At 41.8% G+C, this 21,949-nt stretch overlaps 1 protein-coding gene across 6 annotated transcripts in view; it reads left to right on the plus strand.

The window, feature by feature from the left end:
* Positions 1–21,949, plus strand: part of oxr1a (oxidation resistance 1a) — a 170,772-nt gene that overhangs the window by 102,604 nt on the left and 46,219 nt on the right. For 5 of the 6 annotated variants that reach the window (XM_006794777.3, XM_087848110.1, XM_006794776.2 and 2 more), the window contains one exon: positions 20,841–20,923. In XM_006794777.3, the coding sequence (XP_006794840.2) occupies positions 20,841–20,923 (83 nt within the window). Of the gene's footprint in view, positions 1–1,623; positions 1,959–20,840; positions 20,924–21,949 lie in introns of those variants that run through there. The other variant, XM_006794778.3, reaches the window with a different exon arrangement.

Here is a 21,949-nt window from a genome sequence, read left to right on the forward strand (position 1 = left end):
GATTTATTTTTCTTGTAAATTAAACATCCTAGGAACAGGAATTGGGGGTATTTAGGGGACATTTTTCAGCTTTATTACAGACTAAATGAGTAATTGGCCAGTCATTAAATCAAATGACATATTAATAGACAGTGAAAACAGGCATTTAGTTGCAGCCCTGCTTGTTTGAACAGAACCACAAAGGCAGATGATGTCAAAGATAATGAGAAAAAAGTCATTTTTTTCTCAAAATAAAAAAAAAAGAAGTAAAATCTCATATATTCAAAACTGCATTCTTTCTGATGCACTATTGTAATACCCACGCTACTTAAGGCAACCAGCAGATGGAGCACTTTCAGTATTGAAAATGGCTCGCACTCTCAAACCTCACTGCTTCAATGCACTCAGATATAACAGATGCTTTAACCTCAGCTGGCCTTTCACACATACTGGGAATGAGACACGGGTGCTTTTCCTGTCTGATTATCCTCGCAAAGAAAAATTCTCCCCCCTCCCCATCTTTAACGTTTCTCATGTGAATGTGTTGCTGGATCATTACAGGGCCTGTCTTTACACTCTTTACTTACCAGACCAGCTCTGCCCCCCTGGGATAAATAATGAATCACAGGCTCTCCAGCTCACAACCTGAGGCTGCTTCCCAATCATCACACCCTGTTCTGGTCTGCCGGCTTTTCACTTTTCCATGTTCATTTGCGCACAGCAAATGCCATCTCTGCCTATCCATCAGTGGACGAGCAGATGCGTATATGTCGCAGCTCTCAGCGTTCTCACTTTGGACCCTTGAGTCACTTACAGTATGGGCACGGAGGTGTACTTTGCCTCCGGATGTGAGAGTCTCAATTTATTAGAATGTTATTAAGGTGGGAGTCAGATGGATGTCAGTCTCCAGGGTGCCATAAAGCCCCACACTTGATGGCAATCAAATCTCCTAGCAACGATGTGGAAATCGGTGTGGGCTGTGCTGAGCTTCAATTTTTTTTCCCTTTTTATTTTTTTATTTGTAAAGATTTTTTTCAAGTTCAGGTTTCATGAATGACTTTTTAAAAGTCTGCGTTCAATCAGCACTGAATCTGTAACTTGTGATTCATTGCAAATGAACTTCAGCATTAAAAAAATATTTGCAAACCTAAAGAATGTGACCTGAAGTAACAAGATGTGAACCCTGCCTGTAAAGTAAAAGCTGCATTCAAATGCTTATCTGTGGATAAAATTGTATTTTAAGCTTTGTTTGACTGAAATCCCTAGCCATACACTCATCTATGAGCATGTAATATGTGGTTTATAACACAGTGTAGCTGTAAACACATTTAAATACTTATGTGTTTATCTTCTTGCATCTTATAGCTTACAAACCTATTAATCATTATTCTGGATAAAAAAAAACCTTGAAGTGCTACACAGTTAGTAAGCAATAGGAACACAATACTACAACTGATTCAGACTTTACTAAAGCAAAGTAAAGCGGTTAGCTATGTTATTGAGGATGCTACATCAAATATAGGAACCTTCTGTGGAATGCAGTTAGTGTAAATGTAGGCCAATAGGGCAGTAGGCTGCACTGGAAGACGGCCTGTTGCGTTCGAGTCCACTAGGGGCAAAAACAGTGCGCACCCGTTGACGTGTTTCAAATAGTTCCTGTTTTGGAATGTGTGGAGTAGTTGAGGTTCGTTCACACTACGAGTTTGAGTGTCGTTGCTTTGTCAGCTTTGTTTTACTTTTTGCGCGATGAGAGCGGCTATTTAAACACTTTTAAAAACTCTTTTTGTTAGCTAAGCTAGCTAGGTTCTGCAGCCGTACAATAATGGACTACATATTTTCTATCACGGGCAGCGGCGCGAGAGTTGTCAGGGATGCAATCTCTCAGAGACTGTGGCCCGGACCCGTGCAGGACTCGGTCCACATAGAGCAGCACAACGCTGGGACGACACATGACAGAAGTACCGTCTACTCCAGGACAGGTCAGTCTCACATCAGCTGTGCTCGCTGAGAGTTTTGCTGTGTACGCTCTCAACTTTATAGAGCGAAACAAGCCTGCAGCGCACGCCTCGGAGAGTGCTTCCAAACTCCCTTTGAAAGTCGTCGAGTTTAACGTATACTCGTGGATTTTCTCCTTCCCTTACCCAACACTACACGTGTTAAGGTTTTGCAATAAAGAGGAACTCCCACATTTAGCTTCCGCGACGTTTAACTAGTAAAATCTGACGCGTTGCTATATATTTTCAACTTTTATTTTTCGAGTTTTGCCAGCCATTTCCGCAGCGATCTATCGCAGCTTTCACTGCAGTCAAAAGTTACGCGTATTAAATGAAACTGAGCGTTTCCACAAAGATTCAAACACGGATTGACACGTTGCGTAACGACTGCACTTTTTAAGTTCCCAACTGTCAAGCACTTGTTGCTCCCAGCACAGCCCCGTCAGCTGACCCAGTCACTTTTAATGGGCCCATTAAACTCACAACATTGGTCGTGTTGTCCTTGGCAGGGCCTCAAAAACATTACACAAAACAGTACACTTTAACCCAGCTAACGTTGTGTGGTCAGCTGGGTTAAAGAGCCATACTGCAGATTTATAAAGAACAGTTTAAGGCGGTGAGTAAAAAAGTATGACCCTTAAACATTTTTCCACTGATCTATAGCTCAAAGCTAAGATTAATTTCTTCTGTGCCAATCACTGTACATCAGATTTTTTGCAGTACTTTACATTGTGCAATATGCTTAAAAATTGAAGAAAGAAAGAAAAGGGAAAACAAGCTTAAGCTTCATGAGCTTTCATTGTGCAATTGTGGCTCATGCACACATGATTTATGAAAAAAAGATAACCTCCCTGAGTGTCCAGTCACAGGGCTGTATGCTTCCAGTTGCATCCCTACAGCTGAGCTCATGTTAATTAATAAGGGATCGGCTAGGTTCATGTCCTCTGTGGTTGAATTCTGCCTGTCCACATTGTTATGAGGACGCAGTGCATGTAACAAGTGAAGCATTTCAAATATTTCAGATCAGCAGGCAGTGCATGCTTTAAAGCATCCAGCCAGTGAGTGAACAAGTATGTCCTCAAGGCGTTTCACATCGGGGGAGTATCTCCATGTTAATGAAGATTGGATTTTTTTCCCCTTCTCCCCTCCTCTTTCTGCTTTGCATCTCACACTTAATTTGTGATGAGACCCATCAGTGCCTCCTCTGACTTTGAATCAAAACTGCAGAAATGTAGTGCCATTGAAGTGAAAAGCAGAAACGGCTCGGAGCTCTTGTCCCTCCTTTCGCCCAGATATCACACGGAAGGCTGTGCGCTGTTACTTAGAATTAATTGGTCGCTGTGAAAACAAGGAAAGTTGCAGTGTGAGGGCACGCTTCGGTTTTAAATGTACAGGAGGTTTGACGCTCGTGCAGAGTCATCAGGCTCCAGAGCTCGGTGGTGGGCAGGTTAATTGTTCGATCTAATTAGGACAAAGATTAATCAGATGCATGCTCTGCTGCTCTTGAAACGCCACGGATGGCATTCGGGTTCATTAGTAGTCCCCGTGCCTCTCTCCCTGTCTCTCTGGACAGCGGGGGTTGTTTGGGAGAGCAGGCTGCTGCCGCCCCACAAAGACTGAGACTAACTTGACGTGGAGTCAGGTTGTGGAAGTGTGCAGACGATGTTAGAGACGGGTAACTCTACTGTAGAACTTCTACAGGAACTGTGGGTGGGCAGTGTGCTACATTACAGCTCAATAATGGCGCAGTTGGTGCACAACTGGGCCAGTTTACCCTAACCCCTGAGTAACAGACAGCAACCTCACCTATCTGTGCTCCAGCTGCTGTGTGAGGAATGAAACAGACCTCTGTGACCTCCTATTTCTGGAGCAGAGGCCTCTCTGTGTTAAGTTACACACGGCTACTCATATTTCATATTTAGTTTAATGATCAAACCTGGTTTGCCAAAGAAAGTCAAAGGCCTTTCCACATTCTCAACCATAATAGCCAAGTCAAACAAGTCAAAGTCAGATCTGTGAATAAAGTCACACTTGAGTTGGTGATGTTCCTGTACTTCCAGTTCCAGGTGCCAAGAGGGGTAATTTCCTCAGGTAGAGTCTGCAGAAATGCACGCTTACCGAAAGCATTCATAAAGGGCTCAAAATGTCAGATTGTCTAGGAGAGTCCTCATGCACTTTACGATGTGTCAGTGGGACAGCCCTGAGACCTTAGTGGGTATTTGTCTCTAAGAGCAGATCCAAAGAGGCTAGAATAAGCCTTGAACTGAGACAAGCGTTGTAAGCTGCTTCTGTATACAACCAGGGGCGTGTGTGATTAGTTAATGACATGATAAAGCAATGCCACCCTATCTCATAAACACTAGAAAGTCTAATCAGTTAACCTAATTATTCATATTTTATTGATATACAGTACAATGCAAGATAACTGTTGGTTGCGAGATGTTACACAGCAAACCGTCGCCATCAGGAGCATCTCTCTGTCTCTCTGTAACAAAGTTGTAAAGAAGCAAGCTGGTAAGTGAAGCTTAAGCTAAGATGACAGAGTCAGAGTAAACGTCCACATATTTACTCGGCTGGGGCAATGTGTAACCACTTTCTGCACAGGCATGTGGACTTTAACCTTTAAGGAACAAAGCAAACTTCTACACACCATGTTTAAATTTGTTTGTTGAATTGCGCTCAATGTTGACTGTGTTTTCTGACTGCCATCAATACTAGAAAATCGTTTATATATAACATATCTTACATTTTTGAAGAAAATACTATGGGATGGTATAGTATGTGTAATATTAGTGTCATCCCAGGTACTTTTTGTGGTGTATGCTTTGTACTTTTACTGCCTTTATATAACAAATTAAAACAGGTTCTTGCCAGTACACTGCGCTAGAGGGAATTTAAAAGTAAACTACTTTCAGAGTTCTCACGCTAGGAAGCCTTCACACGCCCTCCGACTTCACAGTGCAACAGCCTGAAAACCTTGAACTGTGTGTTGGAGCCTGAGATGACGAGAGAGGTCGGCGGAACTGGGAGGTTTTCCGTCATGAGGAACAAAGAATAAACAATCAGAAGTGTAGCTTTGGTTGCTACACTTGAATCTTCTCAAGACATGTCCCTTTCTGACATAATAAGATGCACTGAGATGAAAAAGACATGCAAAAGCAGTGTAAACACAAAGAAGTGCCACACCTGCAGACGTTGGGTCACATGCTACAGCTCAGCATGCTGTTTCAGATCGAGTCAACCAGCGATCCTGTTCAGCTGTAATCGCTTGCATGTGAGACTTTCTGAATGTTTTCAGAGTTTGCACTGGTTAAAGTGATACAGTTGTGTGTATGCTTACAGTGTACTTTCCCTTCTGTGGTTTGTCTATGTGTAATTCTACAAAAGAAAAAGGAAAGGAAGTTCAGAGAAGTTGTTCTTCTGTTTTCGTAGACAGATGGGTAAGATAATTATGGCTGAAGACTAATTTGGATCAGATCCCTGAAACTGAGAGCTTTTCTGCAATATATGGTCCCAGATTTCTATTTTAAATAACGAAGTCTCAATTTAATAGGTGCCTGTGAACCGATAAAACAAAAACTGATGCATCATGATGATGCATGTAAAAAGGCAACAATTTAGCCCATAAAATCATAGTTTTCCTGCTTTTTAGGTTTGTTTATGTTCTTGCAAGCCCTTAAACTATAAGGTAGCTTCTGCTGCAGAGTGCATTGTTTGTTGGGAACTGGAACACGTACATACAGCACTGCTGGTAATTCAAACTTGAGCTCGTCTCTGGCTCTGCTGTCACACCGAAGTGGCCACATAAACAGATTGTGCGCCCAGACTGTATATTAATAGCAGATGATTCATCTGTGCCACGGTCCAAGAGCAGGTTTGTCCTCACGACTTTGAACTCTTCAAAGCATCTCCAGGTTCTTTCACTCCCCCCTGGGGTTTTCACTTATTTGTCAGTGTTCACGTTCACCCTTAGGCTGACACCGACTCCACTGCAGTTATCAGGATGATTCAGAAAGTGCAATCTGCTCTCAGTGCTGTAATGACTGATTTTAATCACCTTCATTTCCAAAAACAGTCCTTGAGCAGTTTGTATTAGCAGGTCACTCGCCCTGCATGCTATTATGAGGCACTCCTGGGAATTTTGATGGCTCTGTCAGGGGAACCTTAGTGGCAGGAGTCCCCGAGGGATCGGCCGACCGTGGCACCGAACACCTGCTCTGCACTTGTGTCTAGGATTTAAACTAATGACCTGTTTCCTGACCCTTAAAGAGTTCTTCGCCCATGCACGTTGCACTGCATTTCAGAGTGTAATGACCACTGTCTTTTACCAAAAGAATGACAGAATAATGTCAAATAAAAACCTGCAAAATGAGATCAGTTTACGAATAAATACATATCCAGATGAAAGGTAGAGACACTGGTGAGCACTGATGAGAGAGGAGAGCTGACTGGGCCAGATGATCTTTTTAACAAAGTGCTGAAAGGCCTGAAAGGTTTGAAATGAGATGTCAGCGTGCTGAATAACATTATGTGCTGTATTCCTCGGATGGCGGTCTTGAGGTTTCAAGACAGCAGATGTTTGAAAGAGGCCAGATGAAGAGCACAAATGCAGAGTACACTGAGGCTTAAGGGGAGGTAATTACAACCTGTTCTGCGTGACTCAACTGCTTCTTCTGCATCTTCATCACTCCGGCTGAAAAGAGCACCCAGCCTGAGTAAACATGCAAGGAAGTAATTTCTCTACTTACTGAAAACATCACAAAAACAAAACCGGAGGCTGTTAAAGAGCAGTGATGAGCAGAGTGATGTCGGCTGGAGTTTTCATCTTTTCAAAGTCTCATTTCACTTTAGCATTTGCAGACTTTCTATGTGTAGTTTGTCTGAAGCTGCCGGGCTTTGTTTTTTGGTGCCTGTTCGTGGTTTCTCGCAGTCTTCCCAACACTTTCCCCATCTGTAATAAGCCAAGCAGTGGGGAGTCTGTGCAAAGAGCTGTTTGATCTACTGTACAGATGATGCTGTCATTCCCCCTGCTGGATAGTGGGGAACACCTGGTGATGTCACTCCTCATGGTGGAAAAAATAACTCACAGCAAAGTAATCTTTACCGAGCTTTAAATTGTATTTACTTTAGTGGCATTTATACATGCTGGTTAGTAAAGCATGCATGTACCAGCCCCCAGATCAGGGTTCTACTTTAAATAATTGAGTAATCATGTTGCTGCTAATGCACACAGATAATTCCTTTTGAAGATCATCCTAAGCTTCATTAAGATTGCTTGGCTTTTTCAAAAACCTGGTAAAACTCGTCTAAATGTAGTCTGACATGCTTGTTGTGAGAACAGTTAGTGCCTTTCTCTATTGTTCCAGTCAGCTGATCTTCCTCTGTCCTCTGGGCTCAGAGCAGAAGCAGGATTTTATTAATGCCCGCTGTAGCTAAACTGTTAAAGTCAAGCATTAGGCTAAATTCTGTTTATGAAGATATTTGGTTTCGATCCAGATAGAACTGGAATACAGGGAAAAAGCTGAAGAGCTAAATAATACAGACCAGGCATTAAAGTTGAAATGTTTCACTCATTAATTAAAGAAAATAACTGCCAGATTAAAAGGGCTTTGAAACACATTGTTAGCTGCCGCTGTGCTGTTTTTTTACCAAACAGTCCAATGGAAATATTTGCAGATTCAGTAAGTCCACTGATCAGTGTGCTCTTTATGGCTTCAATCACTATCTGTAAATGTTTAACAAAACACTCTGACTGTTTGGTTTTTTACCCATGGTTTGAAATGATCACATACAGTTTGAGGAAAAGAGAAACTAAGGAAAAAACCCATAGCTATACTCCTTCTTTACCTCCTCTTCCATCGAGGGTTTCAACATTATAAAAGATAATCATTTGTGCATGAAATAGTTTGTGCTTTGTCTCATCCCTCCTGTGTGATAGTTAGTCATGCAGACAGATTTAAAGAGACGGTGTCTTAATTTTTCCCCAGTGATCTCAGCAGACTTGTCTGGCTTAATGGAAAGTGAGCTGTCTGTGTTGGTGGTGCTGTCTCTGTTACTGGTTGGCTATTACAGACTGTGGTTAAATAGGAGGAGCACTTTACATTACTCACTTAGCTGACTACCTTTATTTAACCGAGTGAGGATGTTAGATTATTAACTGAGGTATAGCTAACATTACTTCAACCTAAAACTTCTCATCCAGGATTCAAACACTCTTGTGTCACACTTTATATTGTAAGCTAAAGAATGCAGAGAAACCCCAACAATCAGACGACCTCCTGTGAGCAAGCATCTGGCAGTAGTGGGAAGAAAAAACTCCCTTTCAACAGGAATAAACTTCCAGCAGAACCTGGCTCAGGGAGAGGCGGCCATCTGCAGCGACTGACTGGGAGTGAGACAAAACAAAAAGACACACTGTGGAAGAGAGCCAGAGATTAATAATAACTAATAATTAAATGCAAAGTGGTGTATAAACACATAGCAAGTGAAAAGAGGTGAGTGGAGAAGAAACGCTCTGCATCATAAGAAGCCCCCAGGACCCTGGGCCTATTGCAGTGTCTCACTGTAAGCGTTATCTAAAAGAAAAGCTTTAAGCATAATCTTAAAAGTAGAGAGGATGTCTGTCTCCTGAATCCAAACTGGAAGCTGGTTCCACAGAAGAGGGGCCTGAAAGCTGAAGGCTTTGCCTCCCAATTTGCTTTTAAATACTCAGGAACCACCGAGGAAGCCCGCAGTCTGAGAGCAAAGTGCTCTATTGGAGTGATACGGTACTATAAGCACTTTAAAACAAGATTGGCCCAATTATTCAAGACCTCGAATGTGAGGGAAGGATTTTAAATTTGATTCTGGATTTAACAGAGAGCCAATGAAGAGAAGCCAGTGTGCTCTCTCTTTCTTGTCCCTGTCATTACTCTCACTGCAGCATTTTGGATCAACTAATTTTTAAGGAGCTTTTAGGACAACTAGTGCCCATTTCAGTGGACGATACCATTAATTTTTTCAGTCAAAAACACTTCTATATAAATATTCCAATACCACAATACCAAATGCACAGTAAATATCCCTGAAAAACAAGCAGTCGACGTATGAAGTAATCTCTTTCAGAGAGGTATATGTTGGTAACCATTAGATTACAGGCAGTGATACTTTAAGCTGGGCATACACTGTGTGATCTTTTCAGTCGCGTTATTCAGCTCCTGCTCAAACTGTACGATTGACTCGCAGGGGTTAGAAGTTCGTAGGTCACGATGCAGGGTCTCACACTATATGGTCCATAAAATGAAGGTTATAACAGAAAATCTGTCGCTCACTCTCCCTCTCTGTCTTTCACTCACACAGACAAACCACCACCATCAACTTTGCTAAATTGCTACTGAAAAACATTGAGCAGGCAGCTGTGATTGAGCAGCAATGTAGATCCAACTATTTTCACGGTTGTTGTGGTCGTGATAATTTTGTGAGGCCACATCAAAAAGGCTGAGATGAGCTTGCCAAAGTTCTACAAGTTGTGCCTCCATCGCTTGTGTCCAGATCACACGCTGCACTGCTGTGCTTCTCCGTCTTTTCACTTTCATTTCTGTGTTTGCGCGTGCGCAGTGTGACAGGCTGCGGTGACACCCTCACGACGGCCGACGGGACTTCAAACAGGTTTGACTTTCTTACGACCAAACGATTGATGATCAGGAGATGGTCGTGAGGTGTTAATCGCTTCTCGTTACCCCACGTATACTACGCGATGCGCGACACACAATGAAGGCGAAACTCAGACCGATCAACAAAACGGTCGCACGAAAATGAGCCAAAAATCACACAGTGTATGCCCATCATTAGAGGAGCCATTCCCAAACCAGACTATTCCTGTTTAAATGTACTTATTGTAAATAATTGCTTGTGGTTCATGTGCAGGTTTGTAAATCTGAACCATAGTGAAATATTTTTTCCACTTTTGCTTTTATAATGAGAATAATTTGTTGCACTCTAGATACGTTCTTGTTTATGTTGAACACAAAATAAATAAATTGGGGAATAAGCTGGTTTCATGACTTCTTGTCCACCTATTACCACTTTTAGAAAGAATTGTATAGGGTTGCTGGATGTATGATACTGTTATACAGAAGTCCAACACTGAGTGTGCAAGTGTTGCTGTAGTTTCCCTTACAACTCCTATTTTGTACTCTTTGCATTTGGCCTGATTTAAACCTAGAACAAGTCTGTTTGCTTTTAAGAACAAGTCCGTTTGCTTTTGGTTCAATAAGGAGATCTGATAATGCACAGTTTGTGTTTCTCATCGCTGAGCTCATCACTTCTCCTGCTATTGATCGGTGCTGTAACCTCTGAGGTTAGTGTTGCTGCTGTGGTGCAGGGTGCCAGGGCTCCAAAAGGCGACATAAACCAATAAAGACGTGCTTCTATACTGCAAAGTTAGACTACACAAGTGTATGTGCCAACCTCACTGTCTTTTCTGTCACTTGCTTCTCTGTTAAGGCAATCCAAGTGTCTCTTATACTAATAACTAAGTCTAAATACACTTTATAATAACTGCACTTTTTTTTAAAGATCATAACAGATTAGTGGCAGCATTGCCTTACACTAAAAGATAAGTTACAGAGTTGTTGTGCAAGCTATGCTGAGTGAACATTATGTATGTATATATATGTGTCCTATCCATCGATCTGGCTGATGCACCCGGCACACACACACACACACACACATACACAGAAACCGTCCACCCCTAACTTTGACTTGGAAAGATATATTGCTCAAAGTGCAATAACCTTAGCAGCAACGGGTGGAGGGATCTGAGTGTGATTAGTGAGCTGAGAGGCTTAATGTATGTGACAGCAGGACCTCCTGGTTTCAGCTGCGTGAACTGTGGATCAAAGTGCTTTCACTACACGTTAGCAAGAAACTAACAGCTGCAGAATTGTTTGCCAAAGCCTACTTGCAAATATGCTAGATGCCTGTGTTGGGCTTACCTCTCTACATGTTAACAGTGGAATTTATCCTGTTAAAAGATGACTAGTTTGGTCTCTAAACACTCAAAAATGTTAATATTCGAAGGTTTTTTGAGGTTAACATTAAGGCTGTTAATGTTTTCTATAAAAATCAGTTGTGTTGATAACCGTGCTGGAGGCATAGCTGTCTGGATGACAAGAGTAGTTGCTCCATAGCTTTGGTCTAGATCAGCCATTCCCAGAGTCCAACGTGCTGTGGCCCAGTTACAAACCAGAAAATCCCACAGGGATCACCCAATCCTAAATCATCACTGTGATCAAAGCACAAGAAAAAGTGAAGTATTTCTTAAATTGTATTAAAAATCACTTTGGGAATCACTGGTCTAGACTGAAATGTGCTATAAACCTGGTGGACTCCTAATAAACTTTGTGATGACCCTCATGGGCCAGGAGGTGATGACTGCAGCTGAACTCAGACATTGAACCGTCAGGAAGAAGTCCTGACAGAAAAACATATGTTAGCAGCTTATTATTTGGTAGGTAAGACAGCACTGCTGTAATAACTAGCAATTAAGGTGTTTATTAAAGATTTTTAATCAGGAAAGTGTTTACTGAGGTCATACTGTAGAGAAAAGGAGGCGAAGGCTTGTTTGTTTATATATATATCTATAGATATATATATATCTATATCTATCTATATCTATCTATATATATCTATATAGATATATATAGATATATATATCTAGATTCTTGTTTGTTAACAGAATTAGCTCTTTTTTTTCAAATTCTACATTTAATGAATGTTTGTATACATTTAGGGTTAACTTTTAGTTTGAATACTTGTTGTTACTGAGGACACATTTCAGCCAGCGCCAAAAAAGCACACCAAGGCCAGAGACCCAATTATGAAGCTCATTATGATCACAGTGAGTCAGTCATTTCGTTCTGAGCGATATCATTTTCCCACCAGTTGAATCTGCTGGTGTGTAATGCAGACGGTTTTGCCACTGAGTCCTTTAAATAACACCTTTTCTCTTTAAGTCTGCATCAGGTTCGTCACTATGGAAACAGTCATGTCCACGCTGTCAGAATATTAATTGAACCGAGTGTGTGTGGTTTAGCACTGACACACCTCGGTGTCTGGGTTATAGCGTGCAGAGTGTGGAAAGGAAGGAATTTAGGACCACATTACCGTACCAGCAGCTCAGCGGGGGTGTGATTAGTTGACACTGGGAGAGTGTTAATGAGAGGACAGGGCAGATCCGCTGCCTCCTGTTCTGGGGTGGACATAGCCACACATAAACACACCACACACACACACAGAGACACAAAACTGCAGTTCAGCAAAGTTTCAAATAAAGGCTGAGTGGTGTATAGGCTGGCCCATGGAGGCTGGTGGTTTAATATACTTTGGAGCTGAGTGGTACAGAGAGCGCTGGCAAAAGGGTGTTGCCTGTCACACTGTTTTCTGTGTGTTTAAGTCGACAGTCTCACGGCACTCATCCACTGTATATTCATTACAGTGTAAAACCTGCAGCCTATCACTGTCACACAACAATAATAGCCTCCGCTATACACTACTGGTCGCACTTAGATTCTTCTCAGCGGTATTCATTGGAGACAGGGGGAGTGTTGATTACGAAAGATGAAATTTGCTATTGTTGTTGTGATTTTATGTTACCGCAACTTGCACGGTGAGAACAAATTATAGTTTAAATATGTGTCCATAAGTGTAATTACTTTCCCCCAGGTTGGAGACGTTTAAAGTATTAAAAAGTGTGCAGAAGAATTGCTTTGCTTTATCAAATATGATGTGGCCATCCAGGGGCCTTCTAACCCCCATCAGAACTACTTTAGCATGTGAATAATATCAGTTTGCATGTTGTGCTGTCAGTAATGGTTCAGTGAGGACTTTGTGTGTCCGACCTTGTTTGTGATGGAGCCAAGAATGAATTGAGATGTTGCTCTCTCTCTCTCTTACTGTGTGGATGGAGCTTTCTGGGCTCTCTGCACAGGCCTCTCAGCTCTCTCAGTGGAACTACATCAATACTTTGCTCATAGTGGGACAATACACTTCAATGTACAGCTCTGTAGCTTCAATGTATAATAGATGACTTCCCGTTCCACATGAGACAGAGGCCCACAGCGCTTGCCACTGCGTTTCACCATTATTAAGTTGCCATGTCCAGCTAAAAGCTTGGTGCCAAGATAACAGCAGCACCATCCACCTCTAAAATGGGATTTTGTCGGCATGTGTGATAATCAGCACTTTCTCGCCCCTGTTTTGTTTTAATGCATATTTCAGTAACTTGATGGACAGTTCAGAATCTCAGCGTGCCTGAATAAGAGTTTGTCATTGCATGATGGATTCATAAGTGATTTTGATGGATCATTTGCCCACTGTCAAATACCAGGTGCACTCATGGCAAAGTGCAACCTCCTCCCCTTCTCTACATCTGAACATATATCTGTATATATATGCGCTCACCTCTGCAGGGTGTTGATCTGTTTGAGCCTCCCGTGTCACCACTTGTTTAGTAACACAAGGCAGAAAATCAAAGCGGCAAAGAAACACTGTTTTGTGTTGTGAAACAGGCCTGTAATCTTTTTAACCTGACCCTAACATTGGTTTTTGGATTTTGCTGTTGCTACTGAGCTGTTTGGACTTTGTATTTATAGGCTATGACAAGCTGTGCTAGAGGGCTGTCGATATCATTCATTCCCTTTAATACAAACAGATATGTCAAACCTTATTTAATGCCTATTAATGTCTCAGATTTCCCCAGCTCTGCCCACTGTTTCTATCAGAGTGAATGCAACAGCCACAGTATTGGATGCAGGTATAGTTTTGAGTTGTTGCAATAAAACTTCAGCAAATTGGACTAGCATGCCACGTTGTTTTATTCGCTTTGATTTTCACGGTGTCTTTGAATTTAACTGTCAGCTCTGTAGGTTGATAATTTTTATTTCCATCAAACCATGTGGCAACCTTTCATTCCTAACACAGTACCCATTATACTCGATATCCAACCTTATCGTATCTAACCGAAACATTCTGTTTATTATAATCACTGCATTGTGATTTTAAATGTAACAATTGATTGAAATCCAAAACCAAAACAGTGATTTACAACAATACAATAGTGTAAAGAGACACCATTGGTAATTGGCTGTCAGTCATTTACTGTTATTTTTGATCAATTTTCTTTGTAAGGGTAGCTGTAGCTAGGGATATATATATCGTTTCTTTCATGGTGTCGCAAAATAAACTGTTTACGGCAATATTTTTTCATAGTTTTGATGGTCTCTGTAGTGGCTATATTAATTTCTTAAAGTTCTCTCTTATATTTAAAAAGACCACACTACGGACGGACAAACGACTGTTTTTACACGTTGTCGTTAGCAACAATGACGGTAAACCCAGCATGTGGCTCTGCCGTCTGCTTGTTTATTTTCCACATAAACCTTTCACAATAAAGCTCAAGATCCTGTTGAGATTTGTCAAAATAAACCAGACCAGTCAAAACAAATCGACGACCTTATTTCTAAACGAGGAGCTACCTCTGTAGCATGGATATGGTTTGGTTATGAAAAAGCTGACACGGACCAGAAAACTGTACTGTGCAAATTATGCAGGAAACCGGTCCCCACCTCAGACTTAAACACAGCAAACCTCTTCTACCACCTACACAAGAGTCACGTGAAAGAGTGTGAAGAGAGTTTACAGATGAGAAGCAAAAAAAGGGCGGTCAAATGCTAAAAATAAACCTTAGACTCAAATGTTAGAACAGGCTTTTCCCAGCAGCACGCCGTGTAATAAATACTGGCAAAAAAATGGCGGCCGTTACAACTTATGTCTAAAAATGTATCGTTTCATGCATCAGTCAACACTTCACACAAGTTGAGTTGCCCAAGATTCACAGAATTTACAGAAAATGTAAAGTTTTAGTGATATATATTGTTGTCTGGATGATAAATGTCTTATATCGGGATATGAGATATTGGTCATATTGCACAGCCTTAGCTGTAGCATTAGCCAATGCCACACACTGTAGTATTTATAGCTGTCTTATTAGATGACCATTTTGAAATACATCAAACTAAACAAATACATGAGTGATAGTACAAAACACAAATGCAATAAAGCCACACAGTTCATCTTTAATGCTGGTTATTAACATTAAACAACATTAAACAAGTCTTGATGACTGCCCTGACGGTGCAGTGTGTTACAAGCCAGTGTAAGCTAGTGTTTCCATGCTTCCTCCGTCACAAACTTTGTAATGAAAGTCTACACCTTTGTTAATCGGTCCTGTGTAGCACCTGTGTTGTGTGGTTGTATCGCAGAGCTCTGTCCTCCCTTACTGATTAGGAGGTTGTCTAAAAATAACATCTGGGGAGAGCAGTATATAGCCAGCAGGCAGGGAAAACAAGGGAGCAAGGGGAAATTGGCTGCTTGTGTATTCTACAGACCATGAGGGAATGTTAGTCAGAGAATTGTTGACTCTCCTATTCCCTGCCTGCTTCAGTTTGTCATGGCTGTGTACTAAAATGAAGGGGACCATATATTTAGCTGCTGTGATTCATGCTCAGCAGATTGCGCGGGTGCAGAACGCCGTTTGTTTTTAGAGTCAAATACAGTAGCATTTGCATTTAGCTCGTCTCCAGATTCATTCAGATTGACTTGCCAATGCATGGCTGCATTCGGGTTTGTTAAGCACACAAGATTCTCAGCGATGAACTTCACAGGGAAACCTTTCATTCTTTCCTTTTTTTCTCCCTTGGTTATAACTCAATCACCAAGATGACACATTCATGACCATTATAAAAACATATCTGTGTGTTTCACTACCTCTTACAAGGATGTCCTTGTAAGAGATATTAAGTGCTCAGCTGTGTATGTGTTGTGGACTAAAACCTTTGCAGTCTTTTAATATTATTTTTAATGGACTGCAATTAAGAAGAGAAATGTAACTTCAAAAGATATAGGTTAAAATGTTCATCTATTTTCTTAATCTCTTATCCAATTACACTGTAGTCATATTTATCTCAAATACTTAAAGGAAGGTACACTACAATAACAACAAGTAAGGTTTTTACAGGAAATAATTACAGTATAAGCACTTCTTTAAATGTAAGTAATACATATGTAATTTTAAGTAGTGTGCAATTTACTGGTAATTTTACAGAAAACTAACAATATTTTCCCTGTATTATTGTAAATATGCTGCACTTTTCAGGGAGCAGGCTGTATTATGGAGTGGATTAATCCTACCTTTTTACATCTTTATTTAATATTCATCACGTTGATGTGCATGATGGATTACTTAATAATCCTTATGCTTTACCAAAAAATAAAACATGTAAATCCTTCTCCCTTACCAACTTGCAAGAAAAAAATAAATACCATGAAAATTTGCAGGCCTATGATCTTACAATGATTGAACCAAGCTGAGCTAAATTATTTTTTCTTTATCAATCACTGTTTAAACACAATTTTAAAAAGCAATACGCAGAAAAGAGTGTCTCCTTCCCTGCAAAATACCTAGACATTAGGCAAGGTTAAGCCACCTCCTACACCCACACCCTGAAAAGTACAGTGTGCTTACGACGTAAGATAGGGAAACGTTGTTTGTTTTTGCGTATACTGCAGTAAGATTTGTGTCTCATTTCCCTGTAAAATACGAGTTACTTAAAATTTCTTTATTTCTTCTTTTCTGTAAAATACAATGCAGTAGTTAAAATTACTTACATATTACTTTAATTTACAGATGCCTAAATTAATTAATAATATGGTTATTTCTTTATTTCCTGTAAAAGCCTGACTTGGTACGCTTTTATTGTAGTGTACCATTTCATTACTGAATTGTAATGACTTTATTAGTTGATGTTTCTTCTTAGTGATACTTGCTTTGCTGCGCCTTGCAGTGTTGTGTAGCCACGAGGCAGCGTCCACGATGTGGTCGCTTTTTTGTTTTTCTTTGGCTGAGTTGCTCAGAAAGGCGTGAGCTCTTGTGACCGTTTCCATTAGTGAGAGACGGCCTTTGTTTTTCCCGACACACGGCAGCTCCTTTCAGTGTCTGAGCCGGTCTCGCAGCCTCTCTCGCACAGCTGACCCAGTGTTATTATAATTCAGCCAATTAATGAGCCAAGTAAAATGTTCCTTATGGGGAAACGACAGCAGTAAAGAAAGCTGACATTGTGGTAATGGTTGTTTTACTTGGTTGAACCACAAATTGGATAAAAGGTGACCTCGGTTTACATCCCCTTGAATGTTTTCTCAAACCGTGTCCGTGTTTGATCTATAATTGCGCCAATCGTTTCTTCACACCGTTCCATTATGGCCTCATGCACCCAGTGCTCCTGCTTGTGCACATTATCCCACTATTCCAGTACATGTTGGGCAGTGCTTTACAGTTTTTGGTATTGACAGCAGAAACTTTATTTATTTATTTATTTTTATTGAAGAGCAACATTCCAACACATCTCGAGATTCTGTTGGATCACATGGCATAAACTATGCTGTGATTTGTAGACTTGAGGAGATTCCTTGTATTGAAGCAGCGCTTATACTGAAACAGCAGATGCTGCCGGTTTCCTGCGGAGTGGAATGAAACCAGAGCCTTTGTTATTGAAGCTGCCCTGGCGCTGTGCTCTGCTGCGTGTCTGGAGTGTGAATAAAATGCCCATTTCTTGTGCCATGATCCAGGGTGAAGTTTAATTTTAGAGCAATCACCGGCTCCCCATGTGCGAACACCCCTGCAGCTGCTAATGTAGAGCTGCTTTTTTCTTTCACCGCGTGTCTGTTTTGGTCCTCATTGCTAGTTCATGTTCTCCCACTCCTGGCATTTTCCAAAATTTGGAAGTCTGAGGCATCGCCACTGCTTTCTTGTGTTGTTAGCCCACTCAGCTTGGACCAGCTAACAAAGCAGATCAACACCTCTGCTGTCTACTTACTGAGTCGCATATTGGGTTTCAGTCTGCCATGCTGCCATGACCAGCAATTAAACAGCGACACAGTGGATTATTCATTCATAACAGGGAGAGGTTGAAATCACAGTTATGACGGGTCGCTTCTAAAAAGCACCACAAACCCCATCATCCACAATCAGCAGCTCCAGATTGTGTTTTCCTACTGAAAGCAATCATCCGTCAAAGGTTTTCATTTAGATGGAAGATAATTGATTTGGCGCACGTTCGCAGTTTGGCAGGTCAGTATGTTTTTGATCAAAACAACTTGCTTTCCAAGAATTTCAAAGTGCTACACAGGTTGTCATGTGTTGCAATTTTGCAGGACAGAGTTGATTAAATCAAACCTCATAGTGTTTCAGAGAGAGTGGCTTTTATATTGAATGAATTGGTTTCATTGCAGATATCTTGGATGGACCTGTCTGAAAATTCCACTAGTAATTTAAGTGTGATGTGTGAGCCAGCAGAGACATAGTCTACCACAGTGATTCCCAGCTTGAAGTCCTTTTAACTGATGAACTTATAATGAGGGGTGACATGATGGTCACTAGGGTAGGAATTGATAAAATGCTAAATTGTTCTATGCTTTTTGGGTGGTTTCCTTAGGAAAGGCTATATAGGCTTCAGGCCTTTAAATTCATTTATTGAATTTCATAAGAGCTGCTTATGGTCTTTAGTGGTTCCATAACAGACCATTGGACCACTGACCCAAACCCAACATGAATGAATTGATTTGGGAGACCTTGTCACAAGAAACATAAGTTACAGCAGCACGATGATCCATTCATTAGCAAGCTAATAATGAAAATACTTTGGAGCCGCCAGTGCTACACTTCGCCCTCCTAGTATGGTATTAATTCAAAGGTTCTAGGTTACCTAATTTGACCTTGACTTTGAGATCAAGGTCACTGACAACTAATCCAAGATTTTTAGTGTCACATTATGAATTATGAATCCTAGATGGCTTCTTTTTTGAGTTATCACATTCACAATCATGTCCACACTGTCCGCCCACACAGCAGGGTGATAACAATACCCCATCAGTCTTTCACGGCTGAGGGGTAATAATAATAGTGGTGTATAAGAACAAATGTAAATTTACAGCAGGTAATTCCACAGATATTGGTCTGAAAATCAATTTCTAGAAGAAAATGAAAACCAGTATTTTATTTTCCTACTTCGACAATAAAATACTCATGATGGTGCCACAAAATTAATGTAACATTACCAGCAATCAGTGCACTTAGTGATAATAATAAAAAAGTTTGCAGAGCTTGTTTTAGAACAGTACTATTCTCTTCTTTATTATGCAAAGAATTCATTGATAGTTCTCTGTACGCCTTGTATAGATTGCAGACAGGAACTGCTTATAGCTTATAGTTTCAATAGTAGACCTGCTATGATGTGCGGTTTGGAGACGGTTGTATGGAAAGACGGAGGGTGGGATGGACAGGATTAGAAGTGAGTATATATGAGGGATGGCTTTGGTTAGGCAACGTTAGCTGCCTGTCTGACATCTCTGATTATGACTGTATTGTATATTGTTTCAGAAACGTAAGCCACATCATCGTTGCTGTACACCTGAAGCAGCTCTGTTTCCCCCCTCCCCTCTCACTCACTGCCAGGCACTCCTAAGCCCCAGAAATAGCAACACTGGTGTATGACTCATGTTTTGAGCTATCTCAGATGCCTGATGATAAGGGAACGAATAACGACGCTGATTAGCCATGTGCGGCATCTACAAAACAAAGACTTACGAGAGAGGTGTCTGAGGGTATCGGGTCAACATATGTGCATCATAAATATTTTATATAAATCCAATAGCCTCCTCCAATCATCTCTTCTTTTGTCCCACACCCTACCCCTGAATAAATAAATGCTTGTATAGTATTCCTGAAGCTCAGTGGCCGACTTGCTCAAGTCAAAGAGCAAGGTTGGCCTCTTTTCAACATCATCTTTATTCCCAAGAGCATCCTTCTTTCATCTCCATCCTATCTTTTGTCTTTCATCTACTGATTTTCAGTATTCCATCCACCCTTCTTGCCTTTATCCTTCTGTCTTATCCCATCCCCACCCCGACCCTTCTCCAACTGTCTAACTCCACTTTCTCCTGTCCCCATTAACCCTTTGTCCCTTTATCTTCTGCACCACCCTAGCCTACCCATCTTTTCCCATGTCATGCATTTTTCATGTTCTCTGACTAAAACCTCAGTAGCTGCAATTGCCCTCCTGTTATCCTCTGCCATCCACCTTAAATTTGCTCTGCCTTCTACTTCCTTTACATACCTGCCAGGTCCTTCCAGGAAGAGTAGAGACGTTGTAAATGTCATTTTTAACCCCCACCCCCCAAACACTACACTTCTTCCTCTTTAGCTGTCACTGTTTCATGGAACATCCTTCCATTACCCAACCAACATGTAGCATCGAGCCCTTCCTTCCCCTCCATCCACACTCCAGTTCAGCCCCCCTTTTCCTTTTTTTTCCTTCTGTCTCCAGCTTAGCACGCCCCGCTTCCCATCTGAATCCACCTCCTTCTCCTCTTCTTGGGCTCGCAATCAGATCGGCGGTGCCCTGATGGAGGTCAGTCTGGTCTCCGTCTGCTGTGAGAGGCAACGGGGGGAGTTTTCAGCCCCTGCTATTGCGCTGCACGGCGGGCCAGGAGGAGAAGGGAGCGAGAAAGGGAGGGGAGGCAGATGAAGGAGAGGACAGTGCGATAGAGAGAGAGAGAGAGAGGAAAAGCAGGAGGGTAGCAGCAGAGCGAGAACAGGAGAGATAGAGAGAGCGAAAGTGGTCCGGGCGCTCACAGCTCACATTGCTGGCTGGCTGGCTCGCTCACTGTTGACGAATGAGCTGTCTACCCACGGGGCTGGGAAACGGCAGCTTGTGACAAGCTGGGGAGAGAGGAACATGAATGTAATGCGCACCTTGCCTCGTTTGCTTTCAGATACTGGCCAGAAGAAGACTCCAGAAAAGAAGGATGGGAGGCGCATGTCGTTCCAGAGACCCAAAGGGACCATCGAATATTCTGTGAGTAACACACAAGCAACTCTCCGCTCCTCCTGTATTAATGCCGTTGTGTGTTTTTGATGCCTTTCTGCTCTGCTCCTTTGCTGCTGCTGCTGCTGGTGCTGCTTCAGTGTGTGTCTCCTGCTGGTGGATTATGTAGCTCTGACTATCTCCAACAATATTCAAGCTATAGTGGTTGTGCTTGTGTATGGTGAAGGCACAGTGACCGACCATGCTTCGTAGCTCATTAGTGAGGGCGATAAGCATTTTGTGTATTTTGCCAGCCTAGCACGTGTATCTCATCCTCAAACTGTTTACATAAAGAGGGCAGAGTGTGTGTGTGTGTGTGTGTGTGTGTGTGTGTGTGTGTGTGTGTGTGTGTGTAGTATACATAGTGTGTGTAAACAGACGAGTGGGGTTACTGATAGAAATCTTATGGAAACAATATATTCTCTGTTAAAGACTCCCTATACAGCCTCAGCTCCATTTTGCACGTAGATGTATAGAAAGCAGAGCTCTGTTCTTTCCTCCAGCTGAACTGGACAGGCAGGCAGGAGCGCTGGCAGGATGTGCATTTGTTTTTCCACTTGTTCTGTCCGCCGCGAATCGGCGAGCATTCCACCACAGCGCTCGCTGTGCTCACGAATGACCTTCCGACTGCCTTGTCATTTCTATTGATTTAGCTGTTGTGTAGGAGAAAGGAGGGGGTAGGGGGGTTGGTGAGGTAATACGGGGAGAGGGAGAGAGGACTCTGATTCCATGAACTGAAAATGGAACTGTGTGTGCTTTGCCTTGTTGTGTTCTTCAAATGACCCTCAAATCCAGCTGCAGTCAGACTGCCTTTCCTCGCCTTTCTCTCTGTGGAAGTGGGATTGCTGTGGATCCGTCTGCCTCTCTGCTGAGGACTGAGGAGGAGATGAAAAGAGGAAGGAAAGGGAAAAGGGAGCTAGCGAGGGACTCCTTACTGTCATTCCTCTACCCTAACCCCACTGTTATTGTTTCCATCAGTGCTGTAGGCTCCAGTGTGATTTCCCAGCACCAACACTG

The sequence above is a fragment of the Neolamprologus brichardi genome, chromosome 11 (assembly GCF_056152115.1).
Source record: "Neolamprologus brichardi isolate AB-2024 chromosome 11, ASM5615211v1, whole genome shotgun sequence".
Classification (NCBI taxonomy): Eukaryota; Metazoa; Chordata; class Actinopteri; order Cichliformes; family Cichlidae; genus Neolamprologus; species Neolamprologus brichardi.